The sequence below is a fragment of the Haliaeetus leucocephalus genome, unplaced genomic scaffold, assembly GCF_000737465.1.
Source record: "Haliaeetus leucocephalus isolate CR32 unplaced genomic scaffold, Haliaeetus_leucocephalus-4.0 Scaffold536, whole genome shotgun sequence".
Lineage (NCBI taxonomy): Eukaryota > Metazoa > Chordata > Aves > Accipitriformes > Accipitridae > Haliaeetus > Haliaeetus leucocephalus.
This window is the reverse complement of record NW_010972972.1, coordinates 1,309,594-1,332,530: the sequence shown is the minus strand read 5'-3', so window position 1 is coordinate 1,332,530 and position 22,937 is coordinate 1,309,594. Positions and strand designations below refer to the sequence as shown.

At 38.0% G+C, this 22,937-nt stretch overlaps 1 protein-coding gene across 1 annotated transcript in view; it reads left to right on the top strand.

The window, feature by feature from the left end:
* Nucleotides 1–305: 305 nt before the first annotated feature.
* The window catches only part of DLG2 (discs, large homolog 2 (Drosophila)), a 1,012,119-nt gene continuing 989,487 nt past the window's right edge, over nt 306–22,937 (top strand). Inside the window, exons 1-2 of the mRNA XM_010576558.1 lie at nt 306–1,575; nt 17,762–17,893. Coding sequence (XP_010574860.1) covers nt 1,557–1,575; nt 17,762–17,893 — 151 coding nt within the window. The 5' untranslated portion in view covers nt 306–1,556. The remainder of the gene's footprint in view (nt 1,576–17,761; nt 17,894–22,937) is intronic.

Sequence of the window (22,937 nt, the reverse complement as noted above, 5' to 3'; positions counted from 1 at the left end):
GCTCCCCGTCCCGTCCCCCCCTGAGCTCCCTCCGCTCCTGCCCCTCTCCCTCGGCAGCCCCCGGGGGAAGCCGTCCTCTTCCCTAGACCTAGCCCGGCTCCTCCAGTTCATCCCAGTCCTCCACCGAGCGAGCCAGCCCTGTCTGCCTCGTCCCGCTTCAGAAAGCGACGGACGGTTCCCTTTTGGACCGGGAGAAACCGGGGGGGGGGGGGTGGGGGGAGAGTCCCTGCCTGGAGGGGGCCGGGGACGAACAGATCCCAACCGTGAACATCTTTAACGTTAGCAAAACAGAGACAGCCCCCCCCCCCTCACAAATAACAGTTTCCTTCTCCTAAAGAAGACGATGCAAAGCAAAGCCCCGTCCACCTGCATCGCAGCTCCTCGTGTGGGCAAGGGGAGCGTCTGGAGCTCGTCCACCTCTTTCTTACTTTTTCCTAAGGAGCTAGATGAGGAAAATCTATCCCGTTTCTGTATCTCTCTTTTTGTTTTTTTTCCAGAAACAGGGAGGGAGACAGAGGCTCGTATTGAAGCCAACCAGCTGCGCTTCCGAGTGGGAAACTCTGGACTGATCCCATGGCTTGCTTTTCGTTTCATTAATACTTCATTATCTCTGAAAATGAACCTTTTGTGAAGCTCGTCTCCTAACTCTCCTTATTCCTCTTTCACGAGGTGGCTGCTGTGCAGAGGAAGAAATGGCATGAAGTAAATGACTCCAGTATAAAGCAATCTGCTTTGCCAAAGTGCCCAGTGAGCAGCACTGTCACTTTAATAATTCCAGGTCAAGGGATTGCTTTCCTCGTTTTCAATCCTCTCTTTTAATACATGGGAGGATCAGAGGGACATTAAAGACCGTAAGGCTGGGTGGCTTGCAGATAATAAAAATGAAAGTGACTGGCCAGTGACTTCTGTTGGGTAAGAGGGTGATATTTGAAGGCTGTTGTCTGGTGAGGAGGAAAAAGGGACCTTTTCAGTCTGCTGTGTAGTCACCTAATACATAGCTAGTGAGATTCATTCAAGAAGTGAAAGAAGTTAAAAGAGTCACTTTGGATTGTTTTTGTCTTCCTCCTTATTTGGATTATTTGGGCATTTTTGTCCTGCAAATAATATGTTTTTGAGCATGTACAGGTGGAGTTTTAAGACAGCTGCCTAGAGATGGACTGTGCCTTAATTGTATTACATAAAATCTTTTAATTTTCAAACTTTGCTGCCAGAAGAGGAGTTATAATAAGGTTTTATATTGCCAAGGAACATTTTGTCTTGTATTTTTATAGATTCAAATATATTTTAAAGAAATTGAAAACATCTCTTAAAAAAAAAATCAAAAAGCTTCTTTTTTTCCCTTTTTTTTTCTTATTTGTGGGAAGTATTGGAAGTCCAGTACAAGAAAACAGCAAGTATTGATAGAAATGAAGATGGAAGCTGCATTTCCTAACTGAACTGTAAAAGTGTTTTGCAATAGATGATAGCCAGTTCCTGACCTCGCAAAGTGTTCCAGCAGTACATCGTTAATACCTATAAATAAGTGCTTGCAGCCAGATTCAGAAGTAGGAAGAAGAATGCCAGTCAAGAAGAAAGGTGGGCTATCAAGCTTCATATCTCATATTGCATCTTCATTTTGTTAGATTGTTCATTTCTAGTACTTACAATTTCAAATTAAAAGTGTTTTAATGGGGGATTGAAATTGTTTTTCTTTTGCGCTGAAAATGGGAGAAAAATCCGTGCACTTACAATAATAATTTTAAAAAGTATTTTTATGCCATGTTTTAAGACTTGTCATGTCAAATTTGGCCTCAAATAGTTATTTTATAAAGATCAGCCATCAGAGATCTTGAACAGACACCAAGAGAAAAGCTTGGCATCTAATTTTGTGAGAAGCCTCTCTTACAAACAGTAATGAATTTTAAAATCATAGGTTTAGTCTATTATCTATTCTTTACATGTTTGGTGGATAAACATCAGCCATCAATAGCAGCATAAATTAAGGAATAAAGTTTCAAGGCTAATTTTAAATAAAAGTTATCAAGAGTTGTGTTTTGAAGGCCATTTGAATGTGGGTTTTTAAAATGCGATTCTAACTAACTTTGATTTCCATGCTTTAATAGAATATAAAAGTACTATCTTTATGACTGTAGTATGGCAGCATTTAAGAAAAGGTGACAGGTCTTACGTTTTGCCCCTTCTCTCCTAAAGTTTGTGATTACAGCAAGTATAGAAGCAGCTTTGGAAAATGTGGTTTCCAGTGTTCAAACAAGAATTGGAGAATATATGAGGGGAAATTCTTTCTCTGAAAACACTTGTAGACCTTAGGTTATTTCTGGTTCCTTGCAGATACAACACCAATTTAAAATTTCAGAATATGCTAATAGAATAAATAGCATGTGAGCCCTTTCTATTCGGCTTATCTCTCCAGATGTCCCTGGATCTGATATATCCCTGGATCTGATGATACCAAAATGTGGGGGAAGGAGCAAAAAGTGAATGTTACACAACAGAAATGGGGATATAGTTGATATGACTATGGATTCTTTTCCTTGTAGGAAATAACCCTTCAGTATTAGTTATGAGTTAACGTTTACTATGTAAATAATGATAAAAACATGCAGATTGCTAGAATTATTTTCATACAAAAAGCAATAAATAGGATTTTGTGATTGTATTTTAGCAGATGACAGTGTAGAAATGAATTTTCAAAACTGAAATATTTTAATTAATCGTATTGTCATTCATGTAATTACTTACAATTATGTGTAGTAAAGATGGGAATGTGTATGGAGGAGTACCAGCCCTTAACAATTCATCCTGCTGTGCTGTAAACGTGTCAGCCTGATGTACTGGTGAGGCTTGCGTACTCTACCTGTTTACAGAAGGAAAGTTAAGACTGTCTTTTCATATTTTAAGTCTTAATCCTGAATTAGGTGATTTACACTGAGGATGTTTCTGTGCTGTTTAGCTGTAATTCAGTTTCAAAATACTTGCTGCTGTGTTTTGGGGGTGAAATCTTATGGGCTCCTTTGTGCAGGAAGTTAGACTGGCAATCATAGCGGTCCCCTCTGTCCTTAAAAATCTGGGGATTTCCTTTTTGTTTCAAGACAGTCTGGGTCAGTCTTAATGTCCATCAAGGCTTTAATTTCTTCTTCTGTTTTATGAGGATATGTATTTTGACAATTTTAAAATATAAACTCAAGAGACCCAAATATCTTCCTTGAAATACTTTAAATTGTCACATCAGTCAGTGCACTGAAGTTGCCAGTGTGATTGTATTTGAGTATTAAAGGGATATTGTTAAAAATGTATTTGAGCATGTAAATTGCAGGATTAAAAATGTTAGCGAATCAGCAACTGTTATTATTTTGAATGACTTAATTTGTCTAGTTCATGCAATAGACTTTAACTTTCTAAATGTAATTAAAAGTATGCTGGCAACTTGAAACATACTACCCATTTAAAAAAAATCTGCTATTGTTACAAGTAATCCCTGCTACTCCTCTGAATATTAGGGAGATTGAGGGGATTTTTCCCTGTTTTTTTTCCCCATTTATTTGCTTTATGCTTTTGACAGCACTTTGTGTCTAACTAGTTTCGTATTTCTGTTCTCCTTTTCTGGTCTTATGTATTTGGGAGTTCATGTCTACTGTCTTTCCCACCCATGCCATCTGTAGAAATCTCTGTGGGATACTCTCTTCTAGGCTGTGCAAAAGCATGTATTTCAATGGCAACATTAAGGACAGGATTATCCCTCTCCCTTTCAGCACTTCTTTATGTGTTGCTATTTTGGATTTGATCAAAATATTCTTCTAAAATCAGTATTGAGACAGAGTAACCTGTAAAAACAAGTTCTAAAATATCCTGATGTTTATCACTGGAAGTTGTTAGCAAACACTGCTTACTTTGGCATTGACTGGTTCTGGGTCTTTGTAAAGAACAGTGAATGCATTTGGAGAATTTGCCTTTGAAAGAGCTCTCACATCCAGTACTGGTCTTCCCATTTCACATAGCTTTGGACATAATTACACTTTACCTTACGGCTTGATATGATGTCTGCCATCTTGCTTTTAAAAGTCTAGGCCTGTTTAGTCAGGAAAACAATGGTTTCCTTACTAGTAAAAACCATGTAACTTAGAGGAAGCACTGATTTCTTATGGATGTGGCAAAAAAGGCTTGCACCTGGTTCTGATTGTGTTTGTGTCAGTATGTGATTGCCCTTGCTTGATGTGCTAGAGTGAAAAGATTTTGTTTTCTCACTTCATTCTGGAGGAAACTAAGGCTGCATATTCCCAACAATATTCACAGAGTTGGCATGCTTGCTGTCAGTCTCGGAAAACAAACAAACAAAAAAAGCAAGGCTGGAAAGGGAGAACGGAGTACCCTGCAGGCATTGAATGTGCTCCATTTAGATAAGGGGCGAGACACTGTATGGATTATTGCACTGCTGCTGCATGTTTGAGCAAATGGCTATTCTCTTTGGCTTTTGGTTGCTCATCTTTCACTTAAGTACGCTTAAAATTTTAAATCAAACCAGACATTTGATTTCAGTTACAAAATTGTTTGTTGGACAGTGCCATTTAGAGACAATACGGGATGAACAAATTTGAGAAGCAAATAAATTCATTATTTTCACTTAATTTTTACTTTACTTTCACAAACAAACTAGGATATGTTTGAATACAACTATTCATAACAAATTTATGGAACTTCTTGAGGAAAGCTTCTCTTCAAAGTAAAATAATACTACCATACAGAAGAAGTGAAGTCCAGTTACTAAGTGAAGTCAGGTTTTTGTGTGTTTTTAAATGTCTTCCTCCCTCCCTGAGTTGCTTAGCGGAGTTGATTTCTGTTAATTGTAAGGGACTATATTTAGATCTGTAATTGCATATATTTTGGATTCATCTACGGAATAGTTAAGAGCAGAAGATGTTACTGTAATTCATTCATGTCTTTCACAGTGACGGAAAGAACTAATTAAATCCATGTTCCTCTGTGATGGAGACCAGATTCCAGTTTTGGAGCCCGGCTTGTGATTCACATGGAGGTGGCAGGAACCCCCACATCTAGATGCCTGGCTGCACATGTGCTTCTAGACTAATGCTGTCACTGTCTTTGCACATGTAGCTATGTCTAGGCGGTAGGAGATACTTGAATGTTGGGATTTACACTGCCCTCATCCCACTGTCCATCCCTGAGAGTGAGAGGAATGATATCTTTAGCCAGGTGAAACCTCTGGGCTGCTATTACTATATTGACTCACTCCACCTTGTAGCCAGTTTATAAAGGCATGCTGATTCTCTTTGTTGTGAAATAACTTTTTTCATCATACCTCTTATATAAAGAAATGTTTTCAAGGACATGTTTTATTAAGCACATCAATGTCAATTAAGAAGTCTTAGTCTGATCCAATGTGGACTACTTTTGTGCCATTTAGAAGAATCTGACAGATATGCTTTATGAAATGCTAGATTTTGTAGTGGTAATGCTAACTTTATGTGGCTGGTCTGTTGAAAAGAGGGGGTCTAAACAACTTGACAGGAACTTTTAGAGCAAAGTTCATAAAGGACCAGACAAAGCTAGCTCCCATTAATGCATTGGAATTCTGCATGCCCCAAATCTCTTTAAAACTGGCAACTTCTTTTTGGGTAACAAAATTTAAATTTAGGATCATAACTTTTTATGCTCAAAAATCTTAGTGAATGTAGTTGTAGGCTCTGTACAGTTTACAGCAGGAAATCCAGCACGTATTAGAGATTTTTGTTTCCCTTTTACTTCTAATAAGTCATTGGTATTACAGGCTTTTTGTCCTTTCAATTGCTGGATGAGTATTCTCAAATAAGTACATGGCTAAAAGGCCACATTTTTCACTCCAAGTTCTGTTTAACTACCTCTCAGTTTTTAGAGTGAATAGAATGGGAGCAGTGCAAAGTTGTAGGTTATGTTTACAGACTGGAAAGAACAATTTTAGTTTTCTAAGAGTTAAACAAACAAGTGCAGAAAATTGCTATCTAAACTTCGCTAACTTTTACCATAAAGCTTTGATTTGAAGATGTAGCTGATTTTATGGCAGTAATCTTTTTCCAGCCATTGTTTCCTCTGTGAGAAACAGTGAGATATTTTGCACACAAAAGGACTATAGGAGCAGGCATTATAAGAACAAGTCTTTATTATATAAATGTAGCCTGAAAATCTAAGTGGGCTCTGGACTGGAAACAGTGAAATTTATATTCTTTTTCCAGTTCTACCATTGTTCTGCTATTTGTCAGATGTTTAACATGGATCCATCCCATTTTAGTTGCCTCACTTATGTAGGGTGCCCAGCTTGTTGTCCTGGAGGGCTGCTTTGGTCAGCAGAGAGAGATCCACCTTTAAAGGGCTTTTTAACCCACTGAAGATCTGAATTGTCTTCTTGACAATTGTCATCTCTTGCCCCATAGACCGTAGAGGGAACGTAGGGTAACTACACTAACTCACTTGTCTCAGTTAGATGATGTCTCAGTCTCTCATATAAATTTTAGTGGAAAAACCATCTCCTTATCAGAGATATTTATGAGAGCTGACGTTGTGTGTTCTATGAGTGCCATAAATTAACACTATTCATTATTTTTGTGGGGAAAAAAGTGTTATAAATTATTGTACTGTCAGTCACTAGATGTGGAAGCAACCGTAGCGTTGATACAGACACAAGAGGCAGCTGTGCATCATCTCCTCCATTCCTGTTAAGTGCATATTGCATTCAGTAGAAGTAATGGTGTCTTGCATTATAAGCATATTTTTTTCCTTTTCATTCTCTCGTCTTTCTTTCTGAATTTGTTCCAGATGGCCAAGTTAGGTGTCAGAGAGTGATCATGGAGAAAAAGCTGAATTTGTAACTAGTGGCCAAATGTGATAAAAGATGATTTTGTGGTTCCTGCTTCAGCAAAATGAGAAAAATTTACCTTACTCAGATTTGCTTCTTTTGGTCAGGTCATACCAGGTTCTTGGTTCTTACAGGTATTTTAAGGTCTGTTTCACTATGGTATCTTCTTGTATTTACTGGAGATTAAAACAGTGCCAAACCAACATCTTTATAATAATAAAGATCATGTTTTCTTTTGCCATATTGATCCCAGAAATAGCCACCTGCTGGGTGATGACAGTAGTAACCAACATACAGAATATGTGAAGAAACCATTTGCTTTTTAATGGCTGTTGTCCAGAGGAGCTTTTGGTGGCATTAAACTCTCTTTGCCAGGACAAGTTAGTGCAAATGCCCTTAAGTCTGTCTTCAGTTTTGGGATGAAGAGGTCAATGCTTCCTTCAAAACACATTTATCAGAGAATTGAATCATGTAGAGTTTTCTGGAAAGAGGGAATCTGGACAATTTATGGTTTTACAAACAGAAACCAATTTTTTATGTTTTACAGTGCTTTTCTCTCCCCTGGCTGTATGGCATATATCGCATTATGCTGTAGTGGAATAACTCAAGTCACCTTCCAGTTCAGTCCTAGGTGTTGTGCAGTATAGCAATGCTGCCTTGCAGATGGATGCCTGCTGAGCTGTGCTCTTAACAAAAAAACCTCAAAAGCACCACAGACAAACCCCAAACCAAACTTTGCAGATCTACAGATTCAGTTGTTTAATGTCAAATATGTAGCATTACTTTTCTGTTGTTGCCTGGAGGCGCATGTTTTATTAACACAAAGGTTCTTAAATGAAAAAATCTGATGTGAATGTGAGAAGATGTAAGACCATAGTGCATATCTTGGTAATAAATAAAGGTGATTTAATCTCATTCCATTTTAGTTTTTCGCATCACTAGAAAGATGTTAGTGTTACTGAATTAGATCTGAATTTTCTTAATTCCACATTGTTTTCTTTCATGTGATATAATACTTATTTTGTATGAGTTTTCAAGTTATTTATTCCTGAACAGACATCTTTGTGTTAGCTTTCTGTCTCATTCTAATTTCCACATTTATGTTAATTTTGATGTTGGATGTTCTCTTAAAGCAAAAAAACCCCAAACCCAAAACCACACAGCAGTTGTATTAAGTGTATAACTCCTAGTTTTTGCTCTTGCAACTATACATCAAGTTCCACTAGTTTTGTGTATTACATACAGTTAGATTGTAAGCTCTTCAAAGCAGGGCTCTTTAATAATTTTACACTGTTAAGATGCCAATTTATGTTTATTCTGCTGCATAAATAAGAGGTTTTCATTTTGTGCTACATCATTTTGAGGGTTTGTGGCTTCATTTTTCATTCTGTCTTCATATTTGCATTGTTGATTTAATATTAGCATTTGTACACTTAGATTTTAACATTGTGACACTTGAAAGGCAGAAACAAGAAGTTCAGGTGAAGCTACTTACATTTGCAGAATTTCTGTAGTTTTAGAAGGAGTCTCAGAGCCCCAGAATCTGCTCGCTCTAGTATTTGAGACACGAACAGCCTGTGTAGCCAGGTCACAAAATTTGAGAAAGGATCACTGATGAGCAGGCCCCACATTACCTTCAACACGGCTGGGAAAAAAAGAGCTCACTCTAAAAAAAGAAATGGCCTGGTGGGATGAGCAGCTGATAGCAGCAGTTGCTAAAGCCCTTCTGTGGTCCCTGAAAAGAAGTGATGTGGTAGGAAGAGTCCAGGTCCCAGAGTCAGCCACTGATAATGAAGCAACAAGTGGACTCTTCCTTATTATGGTAAAGCGTGGCACTTAAAGTGAACAGATTATACACTAAATACCAAGTATTTTTTCAAGATTTAATTGTAGTTTACAGGATGGGGTGAGTAGAGGAGGGATATCTGTGGGATTGCAGGGGTCAGATATTCCCATCTGGGGGCACTGAAGCAGGAATGCAGTTTGGTGTTCAAGATGCTTTCTGACAAGCAGAAATGCTGGAGAAAAGTTTGTAATTTGTGCTGAGCCAGTCACTAACTGATCTTTATATAGTTATCCTATTCCTTGGGTAAATACAGTTAGTCAAGTTTAAAGGAATATATTTAAAACTAAAAAATATGTAAAGGTGGCAGTTTAACAGAATAGATGTATGGTTACGTGTAAAATCAAGTGTGAAGATACTTGGACAACAAACTTGTTGCAGCTAATCATCATTGATAACTGAAATTTTTCTTAAGGAACCAGTTTTCCCTAAAGTAAATTAGGCAAACAGTCTGATTCTTAACAAACAAGCAAAAAAAGAACGCTAGCAATCTTTTATTATCATCGCTTCCCTGGTCATTTGTGTGTGTGTATTGTGTTCCATAAAGCTGATGGTACTTCTGTCCAGCTTCATCCACCAGTCAGTGTTCTGTGGCATTACTGGGACTTCAGCCGGAGTTTAGAGGTTGTGCTTTAAGATAAATTTAATTCCAGAAAAGAGAATAAGAGGCTTTGGAAATGTAAACCGTGTACAAAAGTTGCAGGGGCTGGAACTGTTCAGCCCGGGAAAAAGGAGACTGAGCAGGGGATCAACACGACAAGTCACACAATCTGGAAGAGGCTATAAAGGGAATAACGGTGGTTTGCTTTCCACATCGACATCTGGAGGACAAGAAGTAGTTGTCCTGATTTATAACAAAAAAGATGGAAATTATGTAGTAGAAAAAAACCACTGGAACCTTCAAGCAGTGAGCATTTAGCCCTCTTCCTTGCATCATCTGCACAAATCAGTGTTCTGTAAGAGGAGACTGCTGTGCGACTGCTGCTGTGTGATTGAACCTCTTACACTAACTATTCGGAGCAGAGACCTGCAGTAACACAGCTGCATGTTAACACCGTTCAGTGCAGAGCTGCCTGTCCTTACTCTAGTCCAGTTTCCCTTCGCATTTGGATGCCTGTTTTCCTCTTAATATACCTGAGCATATAATATTGCCTTGTTTTATGAAATTTGCTGTTGTACTTGCATAGCAGTTCTCACAGAATATCTGGCCCATTTCTTGGCTAACAGCATAAAGGTCTAGAATAACATCGCTTCGCAACTAAACTGTTCCTAAATTTGTGTGTTGCAGGAAAGCAGTCTGTGCAGAGAATTCACCAAGGCTACAGTTCATTTAGGGGTGTTGCACTTCTTACAGTTAACGGAGAGCGAGGGCAACTCAGAATGCAACGGTAACTTTAAATATCATTCCTTGAAAGAGTCTCTCCACTAGCCCAAGATTAATCTTCACAGATCATGTGTCAGTCTCCTCTGTATGCTGATCTGGTTCCTAGAAGCTGAAACCCCAGAAATAAGCCTGCCTGGTAATCCCTTAAATGATGAACCCCCCTTTTTCTGTCCCCTCGTTTTCCCTAGCAGGACAGAAGATGGGTTTGCGTGTCATGCATACTCTCAGGCTGTTATTTTTAACCCTTTTGCTTGTTTGTTGTGAGTGCTCATCACGCTGGGTGATAGTATTTGTCACATACGTAATGCCTTATGTTTCCTCAAGGTTGCATAACCCATATGTTGCCTTTTCTTGATAGTTCATTAAGTCCTACTGCGGATATGAAGGCCCCAAGATGCTGAGAGCTTACTGGTTTGTAGAGAGCCACAGATTCCCTGTCTGCTTTCCCTCTGTGCAATCTGCTAGATTAAGTTGCGTCTCATATTGTTGTTTATGTGTAAATATTTTATGATTGTCATTTGTCTAATAGTTCTCAAGCCTTTTGAAACATTGGAGCCTACAGCTTCTGTTTTTCTCAACATCTTAGTGTACTGTTTCTTGTATGTCTTTCTAAAATTTGACTAGTTTACACCTCCTCTGTGTGTACAGAGCATTGCATATTAACAGGATTTATTCCTCTGTGTTTGCTGTTGTGTGTGAAGATTAAGAAAGGTAAATGAGTTACTGATGGCTTTGGCTTGGATCAATGCCGAGGCAGGTTGCCTGGAAATTTTTTATAAACTATTGCATCCCCTCTAGTTGATCTATAACAACTAATTTTAATTTTTTGAGCTTTCCAGAATGGAGGATCAAATCAAGAGATCTTAAAATAATTGAGGCAGGGAACAGTGTTTGCTCAGACCTCTGGCTCTTTTGTCAGTGGTCATCTAAGCAAAGGTGTAAACTCCCCAAACATAAAGGTAGTTTTTGAGATCCTTTTCTTCTGAAGTTACCAAAGTTCACTGAGAAAATTTCGTCGCTCTCTTTCGTGGTGCTCTGATTGCATTTCTCACTTCTATTTTGGCTGCTGTGTTTTTCCTCCCCCATTCCTCATGCCTTTTCCAGCTTCAGTGCCCTACATTTTCCTAGTTCTGGTTGTCCAAAAGTAGGAAAGGGTCTCCTGAAATGTGTTGGCATGTTTTTCTTTAAAAAGTCACCTATGCCTCAGACTTCTCAAGTCAGAAAATGCTCCCTCTTAGGAAAGGGAGCAGATACAATTAGAAAAAAAAAGAACAAAATAAAAATCTCCATCTTATCAACTCAGTTAGGGTTAGATCTCAACTAATGTTAAACCTCTCTCACTGATGAAATAATATTTTTCATTTAATTCAACATTTTTCCATAATGTTGCACCGCAAAAGTCTTTTCGTTCGCAAACTCTGATGCCAATGGGAGGAAAGAAATGCAAATATGATCCTAAAATTAGCAGCAGGCTCTTGCAGGCTTGGTGTTCCCTGAGAGGCAGTGGCTGCCTGATATGACCTTGTTGCTGCTGGGCACTCTTAACCAGCTGACTGTGATTTCTTGGACAAAGCAGAAGTTTCCAGTTCTTGCTGAGTTTGAAATCGTATTTGCTTTTTTTTTATCTCCATCTTCTGAGCTACCTTGCTTCATAGCAGGAGTTGCGTGACACGTTCATACCCCTATGGAAGGCAGCAGCAACTCTCAGCAGACCCGCAGCTGTTTGAAGCACAGCAATTTGTCCGCAAAACCAGTGGCTGGTCCTGGCCAGTATTGTATACAGGTCCATATAGAGTTTGGCCTATATGGCTTGACTGTGGGCAGAAGGAGCTCTAAGGGATGGGAAATAGGTACAGCATCTGCCTGAATTATGTGGTGCTGCTATCCTCTGATTCTTTGCTTTGAGTCATCATCATTCAACATACCCTGGTTTGAGGAATTTTGAAAGTGGAGCTTCTTGGAGGCTGCTTTTGAATCAGTTTTATCTTTCTCATATAGATTCAATTAATCCTGTTAGTCAAATCTTTTCCAATTTAATTATTGAAATTTGTAGATATTCCTAAATTATCTTCAGATCGAATACATTTAGTTCATCTAAAGGATAAAGGGTTTGAATAACATCTGGGAGATATTTAAGAAAACATTTCCAGTATCCTGTAGCTGTTCCCATAGGCATCATGTTGTGTGAAGTGCCGTGTGCGGGCATGGCTGTGTCATCCTCTGTCCCATATGAAGGCACAGTACGTATCAAAGACTTTTTAATCAACACAACTGTCTCCATACTAGCAGAGCTGCAGTGCTTCAACTCTGCCAGTACCATACTTGAAATGCTGCAGTAAGCGTAGTTAGATGAACGCAGATGGCATGTAAGTGAAGTCCAGTCCTGCAGCCTTCAAGCAAGCGCAACTGCCAGGAGTATTTATGTTTTGCTTAAGTAAATAGTTGAACATTGGGTCTACAGGGTCAAACTAATGTACAGGTATTTCAAAGTACACCATGGAGCTTGTTCCTCTGTAGTGCTGCAGCTGTGTAGTTGTTCAGACCAGTGTAAAGTGTACTTAAAATAATGACGTTTTGATTTCACAGCATTTACGTGCTTTTCTTTACTCATTCGGTAGTTGTATGGGTGTCCGTACAAGAACCGTGCACCTGCACCATGTTAAGCGCTTAACTCAGTTTTTGTATACGTAACTCCCATAAGATTTCGGGTCACCTAAATGCATTCATGTAATCAAAATCAGAGTGCCTACCTGTTACACTCTTACTGAAAAAACTGAAGCTCAATTTTTGCTGTGTCTCCTTGCCTATATGGAGTTTTAGTGTTTCTAAAATGTGCTTGCAAAAAATGAGAGCATGGCAAAGATGCAGAAATAAACCAGAAGAGGAAGGGAATGCTTCAGGTTTAAGGTACTGGTTAGTATTGCAAGTGGCATCCAGGTCTCGGATACAGACCCTGAGAAGTAGCTAAGGTAGAATTGATTTTGGCATAATTTTATCAAAGTAAATGATAAAATAAATGCAGAATTTCCTTTCTTGCTTTTAAATATGTGACATTTAGTCTTTCATATGTGTAGCATACATTTTAAGAGCGATGCTTTAGGAAACAATTTTTTATTGGTGAGAATCTCATTTCTCCTGATATATAGTATACATTACTCTGTACCTGCTTGTATGTATGGCTTCATTTCTTGTTGACAGTGTCCCTGGAAAACTTTTTCTCTAGAAGTTATACTGAAGCTACATTTTGTTAAAATATAACTTGGGTTGTATTAACAATGTATTTTCTATATAATTTTATTATTTGTTTCATCAGGCGTATAAGCATTGCCCCAACAGATTTTTTGGCTCTATAGTGTAACTGTCTACTTGTGGAGCTTTAAAAAATCTACAATACATAAAAGTGTGTCTATAAAGTGTGGGGACTATAAAGTGTGGATTATTCTCTAATGATCCCATCTAAAATAACTCCAAGGAAAGGATTTGCCTGGTTTTGATTCTTATATAGATCAATATATTACATTAAGCAGAGACTCATTCTGTACAAGAAAAAATACATAATTTCTTGGGTGGTAGAACTTTAGATTGTTTGAGGGAGGAAAAAGTTTTCCAAAGAAATCCAATAAGCAAAGTTACTGATCTACAGCTTTGTTTCAGTGTCATGTATCTCTGGTTTGTTGTATTGTAGCAGTTGCCCATTCCTCAGTCAGTAACATAAACCACAAACATTTATGAACTGGTTAAAAAATTATGGAGTGATAAAGCAGTAAAATTTACAGAATTGTTAGTTAGTTTGGATTAACTGATAACCTCTTGGACAAGATACTGTAGGACCATAAAAGCTTGAAGAAATTTTTCTTATTATTGTATTAAGATGTTTTGAGTATGATTTATTTAAACACAAAAATAATGCATATACTGTCTAGCATACATGTGAGTTTTTGTAGGACTGTATCTTCTGAATGGTTCTTGTCAAAGTCATCTTTCAAAGCCAATAGGATCAATTTAAAAATAGTGTCATAATATGCAAAGAAATGGTAAGAAAAACTAGAACTATGTCCTGTAGACCTCATGGGACACAGCTGATACTGACTTTTCAGTAGTCTTTTGTTAGCAGACAACGGACCTACTCAGGATCAACACGGAGGCTCACAGCTTAGGATATTAAATTGTGTGTTCAGTGGATTTGTGGTCTTGCTTGAATTTGGGTTTGGTATCAGCATTGAAGAATAATGGTACAATAGAAAAAGGAATTTTTGGTTGTATTTATGATATACTCCGACTGTAAGGTACAGGATTTATTTTGGCTGCTAAAGATTAACCGTGTGCTCCATTGGATATTGTAATCCCATACATCCAGAGATCCAGTCCTTCGTGAAAACCACCGGTCTGCCATTCTTCTCAATGAGAAGAATGTGTGGGAATTCAGCTTCAGAAACTTTGGTTTAATTTGGGTGGCAGGGAATATGGTTCTTATTTGACTATTGTGCTGCAGTCCAGGCAGTCAGTTCTTGCTGCTGAATATTATTTATGCTTTGTAGCTGTCAGACAGCGCCAAAAGGCAAAGTACTGGATGTCCTCATCTGCTTTGGGTATAACTGGGAGTTGAAGATGGTTATTATCTTGGAGAGAGTACTTAGTATTCTTCAGGCATACCATATTGTATTATTTCATATTTCTGTTTGATTGTTGTGCAGAGGTATGAATGTTGTGTGGCGTCGCTGAACACGATTATGCCCCATCGTGCTAAATACTGTACAAATCCTTATGAAGATCAAGTCCCAAGTAATTTATAACCAGTAAGGTTTGTCAAAAAGGCTGAAGGTTGCTTTTTTGACAGCCTAATTAGTGCCAAAATGACTGGAGATTTGAATAGTCTCTGTAAGCCCCTTGGCTTTTCAGGAGCACTCCAGTAGCAGTGGTTACACAGCCCCCTCCCCAACACGCTACAATATTCTTGGTCAAGATGTGTTTCCAGTTGATACCAGAACATCAGTGGTGGCTTTCAGCAAAAGCAGGGCAGCCTGGGGGTGACTGGATCTCCCAGCACATGGCAAGACATCACAGGTTATTTGGAAAACTAGATACACTGCTGCCGAGTGGGATTGTGCGGGAAAAAGCTGCAACTCCATGCAGGAGCTTAGGGAGAGAGTAAAAATGAATGTATCCTATTAAAGCTAGAGAGGAAAATTAGGCAGGAAGATAATTACTTGATTTGGGATTTAGCCAGGATTTAGATTTAACACTAGAACTGTGATCTGTTGCTGGTTGTTCAGTTTGTAGAGTTTAGGACTGTTTTGGGGTCAACCAAAAGTAGGCTTTTTTCATCTTGATGAATTGAAAAATAATAATTTAAGTGAAAATAAAAACTCTGCTCATACCCTCAAAGGATGCTACTTTTTTGTAGCTGGTTTTTAAAATAAGAACCATACACTTTAGGGAAGGAAGGAGGGGATGTCAGCACACTTCACCAAGTGACTAAGAAAGAGGGAGTGGTAGGGCATCTCTGTGGTGTGGCATAGGCATTCAAATCTCATTTTCCTGATTTCTCAGATAGCCCACTTCTGAAAAGCATCCTCAGTACTGGATACTTTGCAGTGGTTTTCCACCACTCTCTGCTGCTTCAATTTAATATAAATAATTATGTATTCATTGCATATGCCTGTCTGTACTGGGGGGAAGGCGAATGCCTGATTCCAACCCGTGCTTTAAGTTATTAAGTAATTATTTTATTGAGGGCAGCCGGAACTCTCAGTATATAAATGCCAGCACCGGCGTCACAGGTGGGTCAGACAGTCATGAGGTCAGTGAAAGTTACGATGCGATTGGGGTTTTCAAGGCAAAAGAAGCTGAGCTCACATGTAGAATTAGTTCTTTATTCCCAGCCGTTTGTTGGGAATATCCTAACCATATCCCACTTGGACCCAGAACTTTGTTTCGAGGCTGTGCTTTTGATTTGGGTGATCCATGGTGGGAACCCAGCCCAGGTGTTGTGACCTGGCTTTTAGAAGAGTGGATCTTTCTTTCTGTAAGTGGGTCCTAAGCGGACTACTGGCTTTAGGTGAAAACAAGGTAATTGCCTAAGCCTTACCTGCCCCAGGGACGGCTCTCATGGAAAGAAGGGATTCCTCTTGGAAACCCCCCTCCAGGTGGGATTGCAGCAGGGAACTGTGAGCTCCTTCATTGTATAAATGTCTACACTGCTATAAAATGCTCCCTCATCTTCATATATATGTGATATATGCATATATTTTTATATACGTGTGCACGCATATATGTACACACAGACATTTAAATACCATTCCTTTATATTCATTGTGTTTTTCATTTTTCTGGTAAAATGATTGTGACCAGCCAGAATTTCTGTAAGGAGAAATAAAAGAGATTGCATCTTCATAAACATTAATAATTGATTAAATATTTCCCCTTTTTAATTTGAGAATGTTACCAACTTACAGAACACAAGTCATGTCTCTGCTCCTACTGTGAACTCCTCTAGTTGTCACACCACAAGGCCCAGGCTACAGGGATCCTGTTCAAGATCCTTGGATGAACAAAGATGATCAATTTTTATATAGTGAAAAAGGAGTTTTCTTTCAGTTATTTAGAAAAAAGAATGATAAAAGCAGTTCTGTTTTGCCTTTCCAAGCCTTTTTACAGTACTTTATTGAGTTTAATCTAACTAAAGAGTCTGAACTTCTCCTGGTAAAGAAGCTTGCTTTGAACTCTACTGTAAGAGATTTAGATTGAGGTACTTGTTTCACTATAATTATTAATTTGTATTTCTTTTACTGTTTGGTAATCTTATTGCAAGCTTGCTGGCAATATAATTACAAAAGCATGTGCAAATATCTCAGTGTCATATACATACGTGTGTGGACATTTCTGTGAGCTAGTTAGGATGGGGAGAAGGAAAGGTGAAACATGATTCTCCATTTTCCTCTATTTTCTTATATGTAAGATGGTGATGTTTGGATTTCATACAATTTTATATGTCACTCATGCTCTTGGCAAATGACTACACAAAGATAATAGCAGCAGGAGAAACAGAGCTCTGTTTCTCTGGACTCTTACAGAAAGGCTGGATTGTTACATTTGAGCCAACACATGAATGAATGTCTGCTATCAAAGTCTCATTTTTACCAAAGAGGTAGATAGCAATTTTGTGTAGTGAGGGAAGAGAAAAAAAACAACCACGCTTTTGGACACCTGCCTTTCAGATACACATTTGCTATTCAGAGACCAGAGAACTGAGTGCTGCAGATGCGAAGCAAACTCATGTCTTCTCTGAATATGTTTTAAGGCCAGTTTTCCTGCATGGGTATTCATAATGGTTATTGTCTATAATTTTGCAGCTTCTGCAAATTGTAATTTGGTCCATACCCCATAGCTTCCAGCTGGTTTTGGATAAATGAAAGTTAAACACTTGTTGTAGAAGCCATTCAAAAGATCGTTTTCCCTTTGCAGGGAGAGCTCAGACACGCAGTAATCTTCCTGTTTTGGTGTTGGGTTAATCTCTCCGTTTTGCCTATGTTGCTCACGGCATACAGCTAACAACAGAATGCAACAGCATTTGTTGTAAATCTTCCTTATGTGTGTGAACAATGCCTTTAAAAATGTGAAGTTAATATTTGAACATTTAAATACTTTCCAGAGCCAATAAAATATTTTTTTTCTACTTGTTCATTTTTAGATACTGACCGAGCTTTAGTGCTGCTGGAAGAATACTGTAAAAAACTAAGGAAGCCAGAAGAGCAACAACTGAAAAAAGCCATCAGAAAGGTGATGGGCATCTTTAAGAGCAGCTTGTTTCAAGCACTTCTAGGTAGGTACTAATATTTAATAGTAGATGTATGTTCTTGAAAGCCAGAGCTAGGTCAGAACTAGTAACTTTCTTATTGGTCACTATTTAATTTGTATTTACAATGGAACAGCACATTGAGATGATCCTTCCAGGTTCTCTGTGGGGAAACTCATTGTCCTGACATTTCAAAGGTATTGTCTTATTTGTAGTGTAAGAAAGAGTAACAAAAAACTCATGCAAGATAAGGCATCGAATAGTTACTCCTAAACCTTGCTGCTTTCCTTTGTTTAATGGAAGTTACTGAACCAGAGTAGGATATAACTGTTTATGCAAAGTTGAAGATGAAGCCATCTCCACACAGGTTAATGGCCAAAGTTTCATTGATTTCACTGGCACCAAGTAGCATCTGAAATCTTTGTGTCTTTTGCATTAAGTTTCTGTGAAAAGTGTCAGCCAAAGAAACTTGGAAATGAGTCAAGAAAAATGTTCAAGGACACAGTGAAACTTTGGCAGAACGTTCCCATTCGTGCAGTGTTGCAGCGTTCAAGTAGACGTGCTGGCGTATCGCTCAGTCTTTCTTCCATTTACTTGAAGGTCCCCATTTCACCTTGTAAATGATGGCATTTATCAAAATCAAGCACTTGGTGTTTTGGAGCTTTATATAAAATAACCTCCATAAGTTATTATATATAATGTTTTCAAGGTCATGAACGTACCCGGTTGCTGTAGCATCCCTGTTGTCCCCTGTGCCGTGCCTGTGCTGCCAGTGATGGGAAATGGTGACAGTAACTGTGCATCACCCTTGCTCTACCTCCCTCTGCCCTCTTGCTCACATTGCATTGGCACCTTGGTGGTGTTTTCCTTCACAAACATCTGTATGTTTTGTGCAGAACTAGTCTGAAGGGCACATTGCTTAACACAGGCGATGTTTGTGGAAGCACACGTACCTCCAAGTTGTGGTTGGTTGAAGCCGGAGTACCAATTGTGCTCATTGCAGAGCTACAATCAGTAGCAGTTAAGGAAAAATTTTGGTTATCTATCATAAAAGCACATCATAGAAGCACATCAATACTTCACTATTACTGTGAAGACAATGGAGGTCCCAGAAGAGTTTCAGTAATTTCTGTAGCATTTATGAAAAATGTACATTACCAGTCTCTACCATTTCCTGCAAATGGAAGTAATTAATGTCAATGCTATTTTATTTTAATTTCTCTCACCTTCTTTAAAGTGATTAGCTTTATTTTATAAATGCTACATATTTTTTAATTGCTCTGTATTCTTCAAAAAAGGAAATAGATTCATAATTGAATGGTGTTTACCAAATAGTTATAAATAGATTTGAACTAAAGAATGAAAAAATGATGGGACGTTTCTATGTTATTTTTATGAAGATAACTATGGATATAGAAGTATGTGCTGAAGAAGTACACAGGTCACAGAAGTGACATTAGCTATACATTTACTCCTGCAGTACTTTGAAGTAATCCTTCAAAGTGTTCTAACATGTGTGCTTTGTGTGTGGCTACACTGCAATATTTGTTGATGTATTACATATGCCAGTAATGAAAATGTGATTATAGCTACATTAAGGTTGAATTCAAAGAATAAATGAAATCTTTTGATTGCCACAATAACAGACTGAGGAGTGTGGTGTTACAGAAGCTAGATAGCATTTTAATTTGTAGGCCTTTGGATGTCTTTTTCTTGTTCTTAAATGCTTCTTTTTATAAAAGAGATTTGGGAATTGCAAGATGTGTTCAAAGTCTCTCATTATTCCATTTGGTTTGCTATTTGGTTGGTCTAGATTCTGGAATAATACAAAAGAGTGACCTCATCAGTTTTTTAAGTGTGGTAGATGATTTTATTGCACAATCAATAATGAGGTTCTTGCATAATAGGTATTTCAAAAAACCCCACTTCCATGACATCTGTTTTAGCTTCCCGTCATAGTTTCTTCCATTCACCTATAAATCAGACCACCACACAAAGAAATACCTAAGGCAGAACTTCTGCTTTGTTTTTAAGTTCTGTACTGCTAATGTTCCTTTGTCTTTTACATTTACAGAATGCCTAATGGTCTTGAAAGCATCCATTTTTTAGTACCTAATCTTAATTACAATTAATTTTCTGAGTCGAAGTGTTTATCTCTTTCCAAAACTTGATCTCATTTACAGCTGTCAAACATTGGTTTTATCCAGAATTGATTGACCTTTTCAATATTTAGGCTGTAGCTACTAATGAAAAATGTGATTTTTGTACAGAATCATTAACCTGGATGCAGAAGTGCACATTCCTACCAGGCATAAAGTTAACATAATTTTATGTGCCCAATTCAGTTTTTGTAGGTCTTACAGCTTTGGTAGAATTTAATTCCTTTACAAATAAATTCAGCTGTTGTAACTATCCCTGTCCTTTAAGTGTGTGTTCAATTCTCGTTAACTTCCAAAATGCTTTAAAAATCTGTAGGATGTCTTAAATTGAGTATAACAAGAACAGATAAACAAAAATAATTATAATTAGAGGCACTTTTCAAATCTACTGTTGTCTAGTTCCTTTTGTTCTCAAATTTATGCTTGTGTGGTTTGATTCAACCAGCCATCTTTGAACTCGGGCTCTCAATGCGCGCGTGATTGTTTTTTATCTTCAATGTGTTTCATAAATATTAACTGTTGACTACTGAATGGGGGAGTAACATGAGAAAAATGAGGATTCAATATTTTTCATACGTATATTCTACACATGCAAGAAGTGACTACAAATACAGAAGTAAAAGCTCTGTAAGTGATTTACAGAAAGGTTATTGAAGGATTGTCCTTTTACGTTTTAATTTGGGTTCAAAAGCATCTCCTTCTCCCTTCGGGCTGTTCTTGTTGCTGGACTTCTTGCTAGAGTCGCCGTGTTCGGTTACAGCTGAGTTAGTTGCTAAGAGGCACATTTTCAAAGCGACATGTGGAGCTGCAGTCTCTGGAGTCCCATTTACGCTCCAGTGGCTGAAACACAATGCTTTGAAAATCCAGCCCTAAGAGGAGGGAGGAGGAGAAACTCTTCAGAAGGAACGTGCAAGGGGAAGAACGCATACTCAGATATTGACATTACTCTTAAGTTAATTCCAAATTATTTTCACCAAAAGTATTGTAGCAATCCTATGCGCGGTGAGGAGTTACGGTACCGTTGTTATTATGAGCTCGTAAGGATTTTTTTTTTTGTAGGGTCATCCGTAGCTAGATGATATTAAAATCAAAGGCTCCTCTCAAATTGTAGCACATGTTGTTCTGATGTGAACGTTTATTTTTTTAAAACCCTACAAGGAAGAGGAAATGAAACCTGTGGAAATCCAAAAGCCTTTTTTGTTGGGATTGTCTCATAATGGGGCATCTTGGAGGCATTGTGCAGAGATAAAAAAGGAGAACCATGAAAGAGAATAATAGTCATCTGGATATGTCAAAATGACCAAACATTTTTTTTTGAAGTTCTGTTCTTTATGAAACTTAATCAGTTTTTATAATGCAATACATAGTTTAGTGCAATTTATTTCTAAAACCCTCTGCTATGTATTTGTCTAGCCTTCACTTCATTAAGAAAAGTGCATGATTTTACAGCTTAGAAGGCCGTTCTGCAGAATGAGAATGGATGAAAGAGGTTTATGTCAGGGTTGGGTTTTTTTGTAGATACATCTCTATAAAATATCATTTTGTTTCTAGCAGGAATTAAAGTGCCACAAATAGCTGTAATCATCTTATGCAGCATTAGGTAAAAACTAATCTCAATAGGTTTTTCTAAAATTCGGATAAACCCAATGTGCAGTGGATGACGTATTTCCTGAGGACTTTGAAACCATGTCTTATGGTTTTTTCTCATGCTTGCGTAACTTTGCCTGAATTTTAAAATGGCTTATTTTCAGCTAAAATCTGCATCACCTTTATTTTTTCTTTTTCTTTTTTTTTATGGTATTTTACCATTCCTGCAAAATAATGTGGATGTTATAAAGCAGCCTGTCTTAAAAATTGCTGTAGTAAACATTACAGATTATTGGTGATCTCTGCCACAGCCTGTATTTAGAGACTTAGGATCTAATTTTGTGGTTTTAATAAGAAGGATTTTTTAGACTCTTTACCTCACTCAGTGATAATGTCTTTTAAACCAAGTCAAAATGGAAGTCAGGCTATTCTTCTGCAATAAATTAAGTGGCAGTATAATTCAATAGTGTTATATGAGTATCCAAACTTCCAGGAATATAGTTATAACTTGCGGTCCTCCATGTTGCTAGAGAGTGCTATAGGACAGATAGGGTATATAAGGAGGACATAAAATATAGCCATTTAAGACAGCCAAAGCGAGTCCTCCTTTGCTTTAATTATTTTGGCAGGTACATATCTATTAAAAAATAGCATAGCCATTGACAGATGCAAACATTTAGTATAGTAAGCATGAAGCAAGTCAAGAGCTTGATTTTCTAAGGATTTGTCTTGGTTTGATTGACTTTGGTGCCTACAAAGCCGTGAGCTGGGACTGAAACTCCCCTTGCATTTAGGGCAATGGCTAAATTTCAGGATAGTTTAGATATGAAAGAAACTGGAGAGGAACCTATCATAGGAGTAATGATGGGACGTTGAAACATACCCCTGTCACAAAAGGAGAATGCTAAGTATGAAAAATGGGGAAGATTTTGATAGATGTAGCCATGCATGTCAACGGAGAATAATGATAAAAAAGTCCCCCCATTTGTAGGCTTTAATGCTGAGAAGAATAATTATGCTGTTGACCATATAGAGAGAAGGAGAATGTAGAGGCAACTAATAGAATGGGAAGGAACTTATTTAGGCATGCTGTGCTTAAGGAGAAACCCTTTAAATAGTGACAGAAGGATTTGAGACTAGAGGGAAGGAGGTGGGTCAGGACTGGGGAGCAGATATGTGAACAGCAGGATAAACAGTGAGAAAAGCGGGAGACTTGGAACACAGTCCTGGGCTGGAGATGGAGCCTGCACCGAAGTAGGTGTTGAAGAATTATAGATGTCAGAGGAGAAGTCAGTGTCATGCAACACCTCAAAAATCCAGTGCTA